At 43.6% G+C, this 16,890-nt stretch overlaps 1 protein-coding gene across 5 annotated transcripts in view; it reads right to left on the bottom strand.

Moving 5' to 3' along the window:
* Positions 1–7,147: 7,147 nt before the first annotated feature.
* TMEM131L (transmembrane 131 like) overlaps positions 7,148–16,890 on the bottom strand; it is an 83,678-nt gene continuing 73,935 nt past the window's right edge. For 2 of the 5 annotated variants that reach the window (XM_050896710.1, XM_050896707.1), the window contains 8 exons: positions 16,648–16,805; positions 15,531–15,716; positions 14,369–14,447; positions 13,204–13,289; positions 11,757–11,877; positions 10,016–10,104; positions 9,035–9,177; positions 7,148–7,560 (listed from right to left, as the gene is read on the bottom strand). In XM_050896710.1, the coding sequence (XP_050752667.1) occupies positions 7,282–7,560; positions 9,035–9,177; positions 10,016–10,104; positions 11,757–11,877; positions 13,204–13,289; positions 14,369–14,447; positions 15,531–15,716; positions 16,648–16,805 (1,141 nt within the window). In that variant the 3' untranslated portion in view covers positions 7,148–7,281. Of the gene's footprint in view, positions 7,561–9,034; positions 9,178–10,015; positions 10,105–11,756; positions 11,878–13,203; positions 13,290–14,368; positions 14,448–15,530; positions 15,717–15,755; positions 16,528–16,647; positions 16,806–16,890 lie in introns of those variants that run through there. The other 3 variants (XM_050896709.1, XR_007766469.1, XM_050896711.1) reach the window with 3 other exon arrangements.

Raw genomic sequence — 16,890 nt, forward strand, 5'->3', positions numbered from 1 at the left:
TAAGCAAACCCTGCAAGCCAGGAGAGAGAGAGACCAGCTGCACTTGCTGTGATGTAGCGGTGGTAAAATTGACAGCAAAATTCCAGGAGAAAATTCCTCAGCGGCATTTGTGTTCACCAGAGCGACGGCATGGGAAAATTGTACAACTGAGCCTTGATTAAGCAGAAGATACCTACGGTCTGTTTTTTTGCAGCTCTGGCAAGAGCATTACATGCCAAGGACATACAGACGGGAAAAACTGAAACTCAGTACTCAAAGTCATTTGGTGAGTGCATGATCTGAACACAGTACTAACAGTGGGAGCCCAAAGGCATGTGCAGTGTGTGCCTGATGTCCTTAGCCAATGGGAAGGGGTGGTTGGTGCCTAATTAAAAGCTAACGACTGAAGGAGGAACACAAGCTGTGATTAAGCAGAGGCTTTCATCAACAGAAATAGGGCTGGCATCTCCTCTGGTTAACAACTGCTTGCTGTCCGCAGAGAGACCGATCAACCTGCAGGCAGCTGCGGAAAGAGCAGATTGATACGAAACCACTGCTGAGCTCCAGAGACCATTTACGCCACAAACTGTGGGTCGTGCGGCTGAAAAGCATGAGGGGAGCTGAGGGGAAGCAAGGGCTTCCCACGCTGCTCCAGAAACAGGGCAGCGATGAGGTCATTTTCCATTCCCTCATGAGCACCACGCGCCCCATCCTGGAGGTACGCGCGCTGTCACAAGCTGGGCTGGAAGAAGGGTGAACCAGCCTGCGTGCAAGCGGCTGGAGGAATGCCACCAAGATGCTGCCTCACTCATATGAGCGCCACTGAGAAATGAGCAATAAGCTCCCACGGCCACGCCGCTGTCTCACAGGTCTGAGGAGAGCAGTGGGAAGGTTATGGCATTTTCTGCCGTTTCTGTGAGGTTCCCTTATCAGCTTCAACATCTGGTTTGCACTCTTCGGCGTCTCCTACGCCGCACTGCAAAACACCTTTCATCTAACAAGGCTGTGTTGAGCGAAGGAAGTGAAACATTTCTCTCCCTAAATCAGAACCAGCAATCGTAGCAGGTTCTTGTAGGGCGTTGATGGCCAAGTGCATTGCTGCAGCACCTCAGCGTTGCGTGAGAAGGAGGTTATTTCTAGTTTTGAGACAGCCCTGCACCACAGCACCCGCTGACCTCCAGCCCAGCAAAGGCGGCTCGCCTTCCACGATGCCGTCTCTGAGAGCCAGAGCAGGTCCAGCACGCAGGCTTTCCCCACATCTGTGCTAACGAACACGTGTCAAAGCATTAGCTTCCCTTTGCAAGCTGTACATTCAGTCAAAATTAAAACCAAACAAATGGCTCCCAGCAAACCAAGTGTTTTGCCAGCGTGGTTGGAAAAAAGGGGTCTGGCTGAGCGTGGTGGGGATGGTCAGGGGTATGGTCTGTCACCTTCTTGAAATCACTGCACGGGGGTTTACTGAAGAGGACGGGGGCTTTTCAGTCACTCATGGAGGCGACGTGCTCCTTCAAGAGATGTATATGTACGCACTCGACTGCAAGCCGAGCCTGGCTGCTGGTAGTTTAGCTGACAATGATTAAATAACTGGTTTATGCTAGATGAGAAGCTTGTCCACACCAGCTAGAGAAGCTCATCTGGCACCGGTTCATACACTGGGGAGGCCCCTCATTCCAGGCCAGCATGGTCCTCGCTCACGCAGGTTTCTGGCAGCCTCCAAGCAACAAAAACCTCCAGAGAGGTACGTAGGGCTGCATGGAAACACCAAACCACCACCACCTCTGAACAAGGCTGCTAAAACCCCAAACAGCCCAGGGAGCAGCTCTCACACACAACCAGGGGAGTGACCAGGAACGGCTGCCCTTCAGAGCAACTCCGGAGTTAGAAAAGGTTTGAGAGGTTGTGCTGCTGCTGCTGTTGTTGAAGAAAGCAGCAAGAAATTAAATACAGCAGAGGTCATGGAAAAAGCAAGCCGCATGATGTGCAACCCACAGTGACAAAGGAGGCATTTTTGTCAGGCAGGCACGGACAGACGGCTCTTGCAGGGAAACCCACTCCAGAGATGGAGGGAGGAGCAGCAATATTCAGCTTTCAGCAGCGGGGGAGCGCCTGTGTCAGTGCAGTAGTGATGAGCTGCAGAGGCGGGTGCGAGCTCCCAGGACCTCAGCTGCAACACCGCCTTATAGGGCCGGGACAATAAATACTCCCCCTCCTCTGCTCTTGTCACTCGCCCACGATGGGGCAGAACACAGCTCGCCCACTGCCTCCTGCTCCTCCACATCCCCCAGCTTGCGGAGACGGGGAGCATCGCTGGGTCTCGCCCAGCAGAGCCTCCTCCAGTGCAGGACTGGGCAACTGCCCCAACCAACGCCAGGGACCTCCTTCTCCAGCTGGGACACCTACCTCTGCCAGCCTCACGCCAGTCAGAAAGGCAGGGTGAGTGTTGCACTGCCGCTAGGACAGAGGACGGCCGCAGCAGCACAGCACCCCTGGGGAGACAGTGAGCCCTCAGCCCACCCAAGGGTGCTGCAGAAGAGGACTTGATAAGCCCTGTCCTGAGCCACTTCACCCATAGAAGTGGACAGGCAGACTGAACAACGGGATGGGGCAAAGGTACAAGTAAAACGTGCCCATGGCGACGGGGAGGTGCCGCCGTGCACCTTTTCCACAAATTGCTGAAAGCAAAGCAAAGCAAATACGTGGAGAGGGCAAAAGAAGATAGAGGTGACTCGATGACTAAGAAAAAGAAACAATGGGTGTTCCCTGAGGCTGGAAGGGAACAAAGCAAATGCTGGAAAGCAAACACCCAACCTATGACCGTGAAGACTAGCCAAGAGCGCACCTGGCAGGACGGCGGTGTCGGCTCCAGAGGAACCTGCAGTGGTGCCGAGGCTGCAGCTTCCGAGGTGGCACCAGGGCTTCTCCCGACGCAGAGAGGAGTTGGCTGCTGGAGCTGAAGGCACTGCCAGCCCCAGTGCAGGTGGTGAGCACCTCCCCTACTTCCTCCCCTTCCACCCTCCTCAGCAGATTAAGATAGTTAACAGCTCTCTTTAATGAGCTCATTTGCCCCCTGGCAATCAGATCTCTCAGCTGCCCTCAAAGCTTTCAGGCTCATTTCTGCAAGTGCAACAGCAAGCTGCCTGCTGGTCATGGCTCCTTTGAGCGGCTGGAACGGTCCTGCGCGGCCAAGTCCAGCTGCAGGGGCTGTAGGACAGACCCGCCAATTGTCACTGTGCTCGTGACAAAGTCACGAGAGCAAGCAACAACCGTGCTCCCCAGCCGAGCCTGACTTGTACTCTTCCCCACGTGCTTTGAACCCCACAGGCGGTACCTGCAGCTCCATCTGGCCAGTCTGCTGCTCCCAAGCAGTTCAAACCCGGCTCCCAGGCCAGACCGGTGGCAGCCAGGCTCCTGGGCAGTCCAAATCCCTCCCTGCAGAAGCAAGCTCAACACCGTACCAGCCCCACTTACCAAGAAACAGGGTCCCAGCGGAGCACTGCCCCCTCCTACAAGGAAGCTGCATTGGATGCTCCTCTTCCCTCAGCTCTCCAGCTTAACGCTGTGAGGGGCTGGCAAATTTCAGCCGCAGGAGGGACTTGCTGCAGCATGGCAAGGCTAGGGCAGCTGAACACCCTTGCAGCAGATGCTGGCTTTGTCCAAATGCTGTCTCTCATAGTACCTATAAACCTTCACAAAATGTGCCAGGAATGTTCTCTGGCTCCAGGATGGAAACACTGGACCAACCATGCAGGCTTGGCCAAGATGCCCTGCGCAAATAACTTGGTACCCCCAGTTCCCAACGCACATATAAGAAGCCACAAACCCACTGGGAGTGGGGAGCGGGGGTGGCTGTCGCTTCTCCCAGGTCTCTTCTTGGGAAAACGCTGAATGTCCTGAGTTTATGTAGCGTTCACACTGTGACAGAAATCAACACTGAACACTTGGAACTGCCCAAGACTTTTTTCCCCCCTCCGTCACCAGCCCTACGAGTGAACTGTGCAAGCTATTCCTCTTTTATACTGGTACTTCTGTTTTTCACTTTGCAATCTTAAGTATTTCTTGGGTTAACCGAGAACTTCTTTTGCTGAAGTTTCTAAAAAAAAAAAAAAAAAGGTACCAGTTTCAGAGAGATCAGTGAACCTCTAGATCCTGCTATAAGGAATTCCTGGCACAAGGCAATATATTAGGAATTACTTTGCTCATGACAATGAGATAGAGGTCTTTAGAGCAACCTCCCCAGTTTCACTCCAGTAGAATTATAAACATTTCGGTACAAAGAAATTTGTAGTGGAATTATTTATTTCAACTTCCCCTTTACTGTAGGAAGAATGATTTTCAACTGAGCCCAAATCCACTTGCATTCAGTGGATTGCTAATTAAGCTACAGATGTCTCCTGATGGCAACAATTATTCCTGGTAATCTTAATGAGCTTGTTACGTTCCTCAGTTATTGTTATGAAAAGTTATATGAAATACTTTGCCTAATACTACACAGCTCCCAGGGGAATTACTTCTTGATCTGTTCTGGTTTGATTAAAGAGAATGATTGTTTTCTTTCTCAGCAATATTTCTCAAGTTGTTTGCGGCTCATTTCCCTTGTCTTTTGCTGGCACTTAACAACTCTGACCAACTTTTTCACAGAGGTCATCTTTTCCAAACATTTCTAACCTTTTTTGCTCTCCCTGAACTCTCCAGTGTCTTTACTTGGTTTATGGCATGTTTTTTTTCTCTCTTCTCCAGTGATTTATACTGTCTAGAACATACATGTTACTTACAACAGGGACTTGGTGCTGATCAAACTCTGTGGGGTTTTGTTGTTGTTGTTACAGTTTGTTGCACATATAAGAAAAGCATCTCCTTACACTGGTACTCGAGGAAAAGCTTCACTTCAGTGCATGGAAATACAGATCCCCTTAAAACAATTAACAGAATGAGCTGAGTGAGCTAACTAAACACAGCTTTGCATGTCCTCTCTTCTCTCCTGTGCCTTTGCAAGTCCAAAATTCAATGAACATGCTATACAACAAGCAACGTTATCCAGGGAATAAAGAACTTAATTGCATTTCAAACCAAATGATCACTTTTTTTTTTTAAAATCCGTATTTATTGTGTTCGCACTTCCACTCTATTCCTCCTGAAGTCTCCTGCCATAGGCAAGAGGTGCACAGAAAGCATGTCAGTGGTTATGACTACTTCTCATGGCTTAGTACTGATTTCAGGAGCATCGAAGTTCATATGAACATGTGAACTTTCCTTCAGAATCACAAGCAATTACGATTAAACTCCAGGGTGAAACAGATTCCTGCCCAGCACGACGCATCATGGAAAGCAGCCAAAGACTCCAGGCGCTAGTTCCTGATCAAGCCATTAAAACACCACGGTTTTGAAAAGCATTCAGTGACGATCCCATTTTTCTGACACCGAAACCAAAGGAAGGTTTAGGAGCACCTTCCGCATGAGCAGTTAAAGCGGGTAGATGTACCAGCTTTTGAGTATTCCACCCAGTTGCTACCTCCTTCTGAGCTAACTCAAACACAGGTGAAAGCATAGCTGGCAGGGTATCTTTCAACAAAGCTTTCTTTGCAGGAACTGTTGATTTACTGAAACAAACTTTTTGCAGAAACGCGCTGTTTCTGGTGAAACGTTTCACGATCTGGGATGGCATTTCTGGCTGAAACCAGCAAGTCAGAGGAGCTGGTCCGATAGCTCAGCAATGTGGCAAGACTGGCAGGGCCAGAATTTAGGTCTGGGAGCCCAGACTGTTGAGTAGCCTTGCACGCAGGCTGTCAGCTATTTTGCAGCGCCTTTTCTGCTCTGCCTTTGAAAAAAAAAACACCAAATGCGAAAGCCTCAACACCTTGTTGTCAGAGTTCTTGTCTTCCAGTCAGTCTGTGTTCAAAGGGCAAGAGGAAAACAACTGAAGTAGCAAAAAGTAAGAAACTTGCTCAAGTTCACAGAATCCTGAAAATGGTGACTGGACCCTGGTGGCCTCTAGTCTGACCTCCCACGAGGAGCAGGACTAGCAGGATCGCTACAGCAGGTCATATGCGGCTTTGTTCAGCCACGTCGTGAACACCTCCAAGCACAGAGATCTGTCCACCCTTTGGGGCAACCTGTTCTCCTGCAGCACCACCCTCCAAGGCAAGTCACTCTTCCTCATGTTCAACCTGAACCTCCCACGTGGCAACCTGGGACTGCTGCCATTTGCCGTTAAGGCCTGCAGCCACCACACAGGCTTTGGTTCTGCCATCTTTATGGCTCTCCTTCAAGCAGCTGTACAAGGCTGCTACTGGATCCCCCTTCACTCTCTCTCCAGGCTTAACAAGTCCCCTTGCCGAGGACACCTCTGAATCGAAGGGATGCCTTCCCCTCTTTTTGACACCTAAGAGTGAATATCCCCAGACATGCTCTGCCATGCCAGAAAAGGCTCTACAGGAACGGTAAGCAGAGACAGCTTCAACAATGGATTCGGCCCTGACACGGGCAGCAGCACTTCCCTGGTTGCCTTTCCCACTACAAAGATTCAGTCTCATAACACGAGCTAACACAATGCTGTTCTGTTTTGGAGAGTGGTGTGAACTCTGCTCTCAAAGAAATATTTGTTCCAGTTCAAGCTTTGGCATTTTAAACAAGGGCAATTAAATGCCCTGAAAATGCTATTGCAACATGAAGGCTAAAAATATAAATGCAAAATGTCAGGAGTCACTCACAAGAAAAGCTCCTGGAAGAAATGCCCACTCACCCACACTGCACAAGCATAACATCATCCAAGTGACAGCTTGCATTTTGAAGCCAGATAAACATGCCACAATTGAGCCTTTTTTCTACTGCCAGAAGTTTACACCCACAAATAACTATGTCAGCAGTAGAAGTGGCACCACTTGGAAAATCTCTGATCAGCATCAACAGGTAGGTCCCCAGTGTTACTGTTTCGTACAGATCAATTACTTACGGGTGAGTTTGTACCTACAAATGCTGAACCACTCCTAGTTTATACCACAGAATGTGAACTTCAGAAGAGACATGTGCAGTACAGGTTCATGGATGCTTTTAAGAACCTAATATTGTCCTTATTCTTGAAAAATTTTGAGTTTTAAATTTATAGCCTTCACCTGACAATAACAGCATCCTGAATATGCTTTGCTTTTTAAAATGCACTGAATGCTCAGACTTCAGTAAAAAAAATTTATTTTCAATATAAAAGTGCCAAAATATCCACCAACATTGTAATCTATTCAACAACCAGCTTAGTCTAGTAATCAAAACTGCAAGCATCTTTATTCACATTTTTAAATCAAATTCCTTTCACACATTTCCACAGTAACCCGAGTCCCTCGAAAGTGGGAAATTTGCATTTCGATTGGCTGCTGTAGTCCATATGTCCAAGTTCATGTAGGCACGGAAGGGGTTAAACCTCGGATAGTATTCCTGCTTACACATAACTGCCTGGTTCTCCACATGGGTTGAGTGCTGGGTTGTGGCACTGACGGGGCAGCAGCTTTCATAAACATCACTCTGAGGTGCCCAGATGGAACCAAAAAGTCCAGACATTGGAGACAAGCTTCGGGTGCTTGAGAGGTAGGGCTGTAGGGCAAGATAAAATCAGCATGGGAAACTGCAAAATGGACCATTTGCCAAAGAAAACGTGGAAATGTAGTACTCAATGGGAGGAAGCAGCATTTATGCAGAGAACTTGGGAAACGCACAAGCAGAAAACTGCACACGAGTTTACAAAGCAATATGGTTGCCGAAAATATTACAGCAGCATTAGTGTGTGCGTGCAAAGGCACTTCGCTAAATGAAGCCATATGAGCTCCTCCCTGCACGGCATTGATATTGCTGTAACAGGAATACAATATTCAGTTCTGGTCAGGCTGTTAACAAAAATAAGGGAGAAATGGAAGACACGTGAAAAGCACCATGCATGTTTTGAGAGTTAAAATTAAAAGAGAAGGACGCCTAAGAAACGACAAGAAAAAGGCTGAAGTATGTGTCAGTACCAAAAGACTATGCACACTAGGAGCAGAGAGGGATATTCAGTATGGAAAAGAGACTATAATTGGGAGCTAGGGAATTTAGTTAGAAAATTTCGAAAGCTTATAAAGAACCTCCTGGAGGGCAAGATGTGTTAGTCTGTGAGGAAGTCTCTCGGAGAAGGTCATGGAAGTCTTGGGACTTTTAAAACTGAATGAAACACTGAAATGTATTGTGGGGTAAAGCTCGCCAGGGAAATGAACTGAATTATCTAATGTATTTTCCAATCTCTACCTTCTGTGTTTCCTGGCATTCCTGAATAAAATATGAAATAAAGCCATGTTTATTTTAGGAAACAGTCTTCTACCAGTTTTGCCACTTTTTAACACAGCAGAATTTTCACTTTTGCAGTTGGAAATATTTCTTGCTTTATTTGGTTAGTTTTATTCAAAATAAACCTATTGTAAATAAAAAAAATTTCTAAAATAGAAGATTTTGAAATATGAGCAGAAGAGAAGGTGGTTACAATTAAAGACCTCCTTGAACTGAAGTCACTACATTGCACTATGGGATGACATAAACATGGCTTGTCTGGAGCATAACAGGTCAAAGTCAGCATTCAGAAATCTGCACAAATCCAGCTTAAATCACTTGGCTTTCCTAGCAAAAAAACCTGTCAAAGTCACTGAGAGCAGCTGTCCATTCAGCTCTACAATTTCCAAATCTCTTTGGGTTTTGCTGTCAGCACTTTTTGTGTTTTACTCTCACATGGAAAGGTTGATTTTGATAGGACGTAGTCTCAGTAGACTATGCAAGTCCAAAATATTTTTCCATATGTAAGATGATTTTAGTCAATTTTCAGGCAAAAGGATCTGTCTTAAAATTTCACAGACAAGGTCCAGTAACAACCTTGACCAACAGCTGGGAAAAAGCCATGCTACCATGCCAGCATCAAATACACACATCAGGCTACTTAAAGGATTCATGAAGAACATGTGAGCAACAGGTAGGGGAAAGACAGGAATGCACTGGGAAGGCTTTGAAGAGGCACACGAAGGCAGCACCTCACAGTGACAATACTCACTGTGGAGTTGACGTAACTGGCGGGCTCCCAGGTAGGCGGCATGTTGGGAGGTGCGTTCCAGGTGGAGGGACAGTTCTGGTCAATGAAGGCTGTATTCTGCACCGCTGCAGTACCCGGGAAGCCACTGGGGTAGTTCATGTTTTCTGCAGTTTATAAAAGCAGGAAGACAAAATAAGGCTTTTGCAATATAAACACTACTAACATTTCTGTGGAGGAACACTGAATCTTCCTGGAGTGAGCCAGGCTGGAACAACCTAAGCCTTCAGTGACTTCAGGCAGCTTCAGGGCAGCACAGCAGCAAAGCGTAACAATTTCTGTTAACAAGACTACCACTCTGTATTAGAGACCCACTAACAAATTGCTATCAGGAGGACGGGATAAAGAGTTGGCAATCTCTCTACTGGAGAATAGAGTCTTTATTAGCCGCAGAACATGCATGGCAGAGCCTACCCAGGCTTCACTGCCAACATGCCTCAGCTCTAAGCACCCGAGGGATCACCGTGCTGCCTGTGATACTGTAGCCTGACCTTTAATTATTGCTTAGGTAATGCTAAAGAATTCTAGGTTGCTGCCAGTGTGCTTCCCAAGCCAAGAAACTCTAGCCTGGAAAGGTAATTGGTCACAAGAGGCATTCTGTTTCACACACGGGAAGGCAGAAGTCTGCCAGAAGGGAAACAAAGAAAATTGTGCAAAAAGATTTGTGTAATACTGTGGTCACAAGCATTTCTCTCTATTCCCTCTCAGACAGAGTCCTGTATACTGGCTTTTCAGGCTTAATAACTCCATACGAAGATCAGTCTTCTCATCCACCACATGCAGACATTGTTTATTACTACAGAGCACCCAGTCAGCTGGAAACCGTAAAGTCCGCTTAAGCAATGAACGCCCAGATGTTTATAGACAAGCTCAGCCTTTTGTTCTACAAAAGGCGAGAGAAAAAACCATGCTCAGTGATAATTCCTAAGCTTTATTTCATCCCACCTTCTGGGAAAGCACCATATTCATTCATCTCTAGTGGACAATACATGTTGGAAAACTGGCTGTCACAAGCTGCATTCCAGTCGATGAAGCTGTCCCAAGAGAAAGAAAAATCTGCTGTCAGAAACAATTCACAGAACTTCTGAAAATTATTTAGAAATACTTATTTAATGTAAAGCTGTTGGATGCAAAATGCCTGTAACGGATGATGAGGCTTTTCACATTCTGCTTGCCAATTCTGCCAGTATCTACTCTGTGCCACTACATAATCACAGCAATTCTCTCACTGAGCTCTTTTTCCTCTGGGAGGATGAACAACTTGTAATGACAGCTACCAGAGTCCTGCAACATCTAACTGCGTTCAACTTCTTCCTCTGTAAAAAGAAAATAATTGTACTTCTTTCCCACAACCATGGTAATGGTAGATATAAAGTGAAATAATGTGATTTGAAATAGAAGAAGATGTAACACATTCTCAAGCATTTGAATGCTTGAGGATAGCAATTAAAATGGGGATTTCTACTGTCCCTACCACATGTGTTAAAGTCCTGTTAAACTATTATGTTTTCTAAACTGCACATTAATTTGTACGGATTATACTTGTTTTAATTAAAATAATTTCAGAATTTCAAGATGACTTTTCAAAAGTAATTCTTAAAGATATGTCAGAAGTCAAACAAGCCCTGCTATGCAGTGAGCCTGAAGAAGTGCAAGTCTGGACCTAGTCTGGACAAGGTAGGCATATAAAAGGATTTCATGTTGTGCTAATTCACTTTTACTGTTCAGGCAAGAAGTTATCATAAGTTATCACTACTTCATATGAATAAATAATTACATGTAGTTTTGCATATAAAGTCCAAATTGAGATGGGCGTATGAAAGCAAAGCAGCATAATACAGCATCTGCCACAAATCACCATGTATTTCATCTGACTTAAGAGCTGGACAGATCACTGGCCATTGCTCCCAATTATTAGGGCTGCAATTTGTTGACGTGACAGTTAGAATTGAGGTTAGCAGGCTGGTTGGGATCACAAGACCATCACTTGGGGATTTCTGTGTTACCACTCTGTCATTTCGGATGACAGGATATGACTTGAAGAACTGGCCGTATTTCACTGCTACGTGGTGGCAGAGTATTCCTTCTCACTAGTTTGTGGTGCATCTTTCATTAGTAAAATTTGCAGTGTGGAGAGTCTAAAGCACAAGAATTACTGAAGTTCATTACTACAGGAAGATCAACCCAAACCTACACAGAGCCTGAAACAGTCAGACCAACTTGTATCCTTACACCACCTTCAAACTGGACTATTTGCCTTTACTTAACAATTTCTGTTCATGCCATTTAACACGAGTACACACTGCGTAACACACCCCATGATATACACAAGCTAGATATTTAGCAAGAGGGCAACGAACCTAAAAGCCAGGCCCTCTGCCTGGCCATGCAAAAGAAGTGGAAGAAACTAAAAGCCTTCCAAAAAGTATTTAATTAAATTTGAAAGAAGTTCTGGAATATCTATATATGAGCAGGAACACCAGTGAATTGGTCTTAGCAAAATTAATCATGAGGCACTAATGAAAGAGCATAAACAACTAGAACTAAGATTGAAGCGACAGCAAGAATTTTACTTTAACTATCACCTGCCTTACAAATATAGTAAGATAAACTCAAGTACAGTCCTCTGCATCACAGAAACTTGAACAAAGCGTTATCCATACTGTTTACATAAAACATAACTTGCCTGTTGTGGACAGAGGGATTTTCTTGGATCATGCATGGTATATTATTCTCAAGGTTGTAGTTTAAACTGTTCGTCAGGCAGACTGGCTGGGCAGGCCACAAGTCTCCTGTTGGGTAAAGACCTAAAAAGGGAGAAGGGAATGAAATGCAGAACAACAGGAGGGAGGCTCCACAAACGCTGAATATCACAATGACACTTTATTCTCAGATCCACAATAAGGACTGTATCCTAGATAAAAAAATCCAGAATTACTAACCAATTATTTTTTTTGTGATGAATGTCCATCTTTAAACAAATCTCAAAATTTCTATTTGTTAAAAATATATATAAAAAGACTTGAACTGAGAAGCTGAAATTTAACGAAACTGGGCAAGAAATTCCTACAGAGAGTCGTTAAATGATCAGCCGCCAGCGCCAAGACGGCACCCTTCCTCATGGCAGGATGGACGGCAGGGAGGTGGATCCCCACCAGCCTCTCCCTCGCCCCCACCCATCAGTCAGTAATCATCTCTGAAGTCCAACCACACGAATGCAGAGGGAACAGGGTCGAGCCATTCACAACCAAACAATACGTGAACTCGTTATGGCTGTATTTAGCCCCTAGGGCAGATATTCATTGTGCTGCTCTCTATGGACTGAGTGCCCTGACTGCCCACAGATACTTGGTATCCTATCAACGATGTGAGAACAAGAAAGGAAAAAATCCAAATTAGCAGTTTCCATGAGACAACAGTTGCAAAGTTAGCTCTATTTCATTATTTCACACGATAGATATTATGAATATTGCTGCCGCTGAAAAAGTTTAATCAGCATTTGTATCCTACCAGACACAGTTAAACCTACAGCAGAAGGGACAGCCATTGGCAGGCAGTTCTGCTGCCCAAAGAACCATGTGTCCTAACCAGCTTTCAAACTACACCTCACCATGTAGCCTGTTGCTTTTATGAATCCCGCTCAACAAGTTAATATTACTTCCCTTTGAGATACAAACAATGAAAACACACGAGTTTTAACAGCCCAACCCAACCTCATTCATTATTGCTTTCAAAGAGAGCAAGTCCCGACTGTGGAAATTTAGAGATAAAAATGGTCATATCTGATTTGATGCTGAGCTTCATTTTAACACAGCAACCAGTGCTCTTGCTCTCCCAACCGCATTACTTTTGGACATAGATCTGTGCAAAGCAAGAGGAGTAAAAAACAAAGAATACCTAAAACCTAAGCTGGAAGCTAAATGCTGTCTTCACACAGAGAAGATGCAGCAAAAAATGTCAAGGTTACAAGCTTTTGTTTGCTAACTTCGCTCTTAATTTATTTAGAACTAAGTCAAGTTCTAATAACAACATGTCTACCAAGTTGGTGTATACAAGTGTTATTAGCAACATCACTGAAACTGCTTGACAAAATGTGCAAAAAAAAAGCTTTAATTGTTAATAAAGTAACTGACCTTTATTTTTGTCAGGATCTGCAGCTATGTCAGTGAAATTGGGACATAAGGTTTCAGGATATTGGGGGATGCTGTTCATGTCTCTGCTGAATGAAAAGAAAATTTAATTTCTTAAGTCTAGACACTGTCATGTTTCATAATCCAAAGTATTTAAAAGGAAATATACAGAGACGTAAAAAATACTCTAATGAACATCATGATTGCTATTGCTTTCCCACTCTTTCCTGATTTTTCTTGTTTTGAATTAACCGCTGTGCAATTTTTTGAAGTTTTTTTTCCAATTAAAAGCCAGCTACTTATTACACATGCAAAATGAATAAAATCAATACATCTTAATTACCCCGCTTTTATTATCAAACTATCAACCTATTGCAAATTAATTCAACAGCTCTTCTCTAAAATTGGAAAACAAGCTATAGTCCATGAAGATGAGCAGGATCTCTCATAATATTTCAATGCTCCCAACAACTTTCAGGCAAGTTTACTTTTATGTGCATGAAGACACATAGGCACACATGAACATCAACTTCATATTCACTGAATCCCATCAAAGAAATTAGTCAATATGAATGGAAAGGGAACATTTTCAAGCACCAGAATCCCAGAGGAAAAGGATTAAATTACTTCTGCTAGTGAAAACAGAGAGTCATGAATGAGAAGTGAAATGAGGACTCGTAGTAATAAAAATTGGCGATGCTATCTCTACTACAGTAAAGAGGTAGAAAGGAATGTTGGGGAGGGGGGAATCAATTTTCATACTGTATATCCTAGGAGAACATTATTTCCATTAAAAGAATAACATTAACTTGAAAGTCTCACTCCCACCTTTTTTTTTAAACCATTATTACTTTAAAATAACTAAGTGGTAATGGAAACGTAGTAAGTTGCTAAGACCTGGAAGAAATGAGAGGGGAAAAACAATTTCCTTTTTTCCCCAATTTTATTTTATATTTGGAAGCATTTATCGTATTTCCCCAGCATAATGCATTTTGCATATATCTTTTCATGTACTGAAGAAGATTATTCTTCTTCCAACTAGTAAGTACAATTAGATGATCACAAAAAACGACAAGATAACAGGTCGGTATAACTATCAAACTGAGACAAGATTTCAAGTTGGCGGTGTTTCTTTAATGTCTTACGGGTGTAGATTCAAATTTTTTACCTGGTATTGCAGATGTTATGAGACAGATTTAAAGTGATAGGAGTTTCAGATCGAAAATCATTTTGTGAAATATTCTCTCCTAAAGAAAAGAATGACTGTGAAAAATCAAAGATCCTAAAAAAAGAAGTATGCACAAAATATACATACACACAAATAGAATCATCAACGGTGTTAATCAAGTTTTCTCTCAGACCGGAGTATCACTAACTGCATTAATTTCAAAGCGTGCTATCTACATCCACATGGTGTTAAATGTATTTTATGACTTGTAAGTGATTACTACACTCTTAATGGAGAGGTTCCTTGTTACTACCAAATTAATTTTGAATTTGAAATGACTTATTTTCTTTTTTTTTAAGAGGCGTTACAATTTGAACAAACAGAAAAGTCACGTACACACAATTCCTTATCTATTGGATCGCGGGTTCAGCTACATCACATACTATCTTTTGGTAATGTAAAGTTTTATACATACACATGTAAGTACATGCATATTTTTACATTATTCAAAACAGCTTTTTTTCAGGTACTCAAAGCTGGGTTTACTTGTGTCACTTCAGCACTTTCTTTAAAATTTACTTCTAGTGCTACATCAATCTGGATAGTGATGGCAGTGACAGGATTTAGGCTTTCAACTATTTTAATGATATTCAGGCATCCAAAAAACTGCAGTAATGAACCACAGTTCCCATTTCTCATACTAGTCAAGTGGCTCAGGTCTCCTGGCTACTTATGCCTCGAATACAGCTATCCAATCCCAGCATCCTCAGATCTGAACTGCTTTCACACATTCCTCATTTGTGGATTTCTTAAATAGCTATAACATTTTTAAGAGAATAATGTGATGTAACATAAATTCAAAGGCAGAAATTGCTTTGACTAGTGACTCTCAGTTCTTCTATCTTTCCATGAAAACTAACTGTACAGCTTCCTCAGTGAGGAACCTGACACTTTCTCTGTAGCCTGACAGCTCATCTTCATCTCCACAAAACTTGTGGTACTTTTTTTCAAGTACCAAGTTCTTTAAATCTCTCCTCGTGTTTCTGAGAGGTGCCCTATAAAAGGCAAGTTACATGCCCGATGCCACCGTACTCCTTTCCATTCAGAAGGAAGGCTGAAACTCTCCCCACTACTGTGCAGAGGTGATACTTGCAGAACTTACTGGATGGAAGAAAATGCCTGGCAGTAATCATGGGCTTTTTATCTCCATCCGAACTGCTGGTACTGCTCCAGCTACCCCAACTCCCACGACTGGCACGAACGCTTCCCGATGAACTTCCACAATCTGAGCTTGAATCAGAACAAAACTTCTCCAAACACTTCTTTTTGGACCGTTGATAAAAGCTTTCTAAAGAAGTTGCATTAAAAAAAAAAAAACAACCAACACAAAACATTTAAGAAAGCCTTTCAGCTGAAGATTCATGGAAAAGTCATCTGGAACACGAATTTACATGGATTCTCTGAATTTACCTGGATTCTCTAAATTTACAGATAATAGGACAGAAAATAATATTTACTGATAGCCTCAAGATAAACACACCAGCCCCTACCACGAGGAGCTTATGACCTACACGACATCCGTAGTACAATGAATGCAAGCGAGGACACAGTGCAGTTAGAGGCAATAGTTTGAAATAGAAAGCCCATACTGTTCTTTGAAACATATAGTTAATATTTTAAACCTGAAACATATCCTAGCTGTAGGAACATGCATACTAAAAGCAATGACAAATGTTGCAAGTAACAAATTCATAAGTGATAGATTCTCCTTTCTTATTATCTCATCAGGGAGGCAAAGGACAATCCCATAAACATTGATACCTTCTTCAGCCCTCCTCTTCCCAAAAGCCAGGGAAAACAGCTGATTAAAATCCTGACGGAAAGGCAGGAAGCAGGTACCCAAGCTAGTGGTGGTTTTTAAAAACGAGCTGCCTATTCTAAAGGTGGCCTTCGCAATACAGCTGCTTCAGTTAATACCGGCTTTAACTGCAACACGCAAGCAGACTGTCAGTCCTTCACCCGGGACTGATGAATTACGGCTTCAGACTGATTCATCTTCTGATTTGCACCACCAACCAGCCCCATGGAGAAAGCATGCGGAGCACTTCAGAAGCGAGCCGGTTATTATGTCAGGCACTGCATCATGCCAGTCCTGCCGTCTTCATGCCAGGGTTCGAAAGGGAGAGAAGCACAAATCTCTCAAGGAAGGAATACAGCTCTACTGCCACAAAAAACACATTACATTTCTTCCCCCATTTAAGACAATTAAGATTGCGTACCTGTTTCTCCCTGTATAGACAAGCTCCCAGCTTTTTGGTCTGCTTTACAATTTTCCCCATTACCCTGAGGACACCAGGCTCTTATTCCAATATTCGCTCTCAGATCCGGCCTTTCAAATTCACTGCACATATGCTTCAACTCACTCTGCTCAGGGACCCTAATACAACCACACCCAAAGAAACATGTTTGCATTTTACATTTCAGCTGCATTTTTCCTTTTCAGGCATTAAACACTTCAACTC

The sequence above is a fragment of the Gymnogyps californianus genome, chromosome 4 (assembly GCF_018139145.2).
Source record: "Gymnogyps californianus isolate 813 chromosome 4, ASM1813914v2, whole genome shotgun sequence".
In the NCBI taxonomy this organism is placed as follows: Eukaryota; Metazoa; Chordata; class Aves; order Accipitriformes; family Cathartidae; genus Gymnogyps; species Gymnogyps californianus.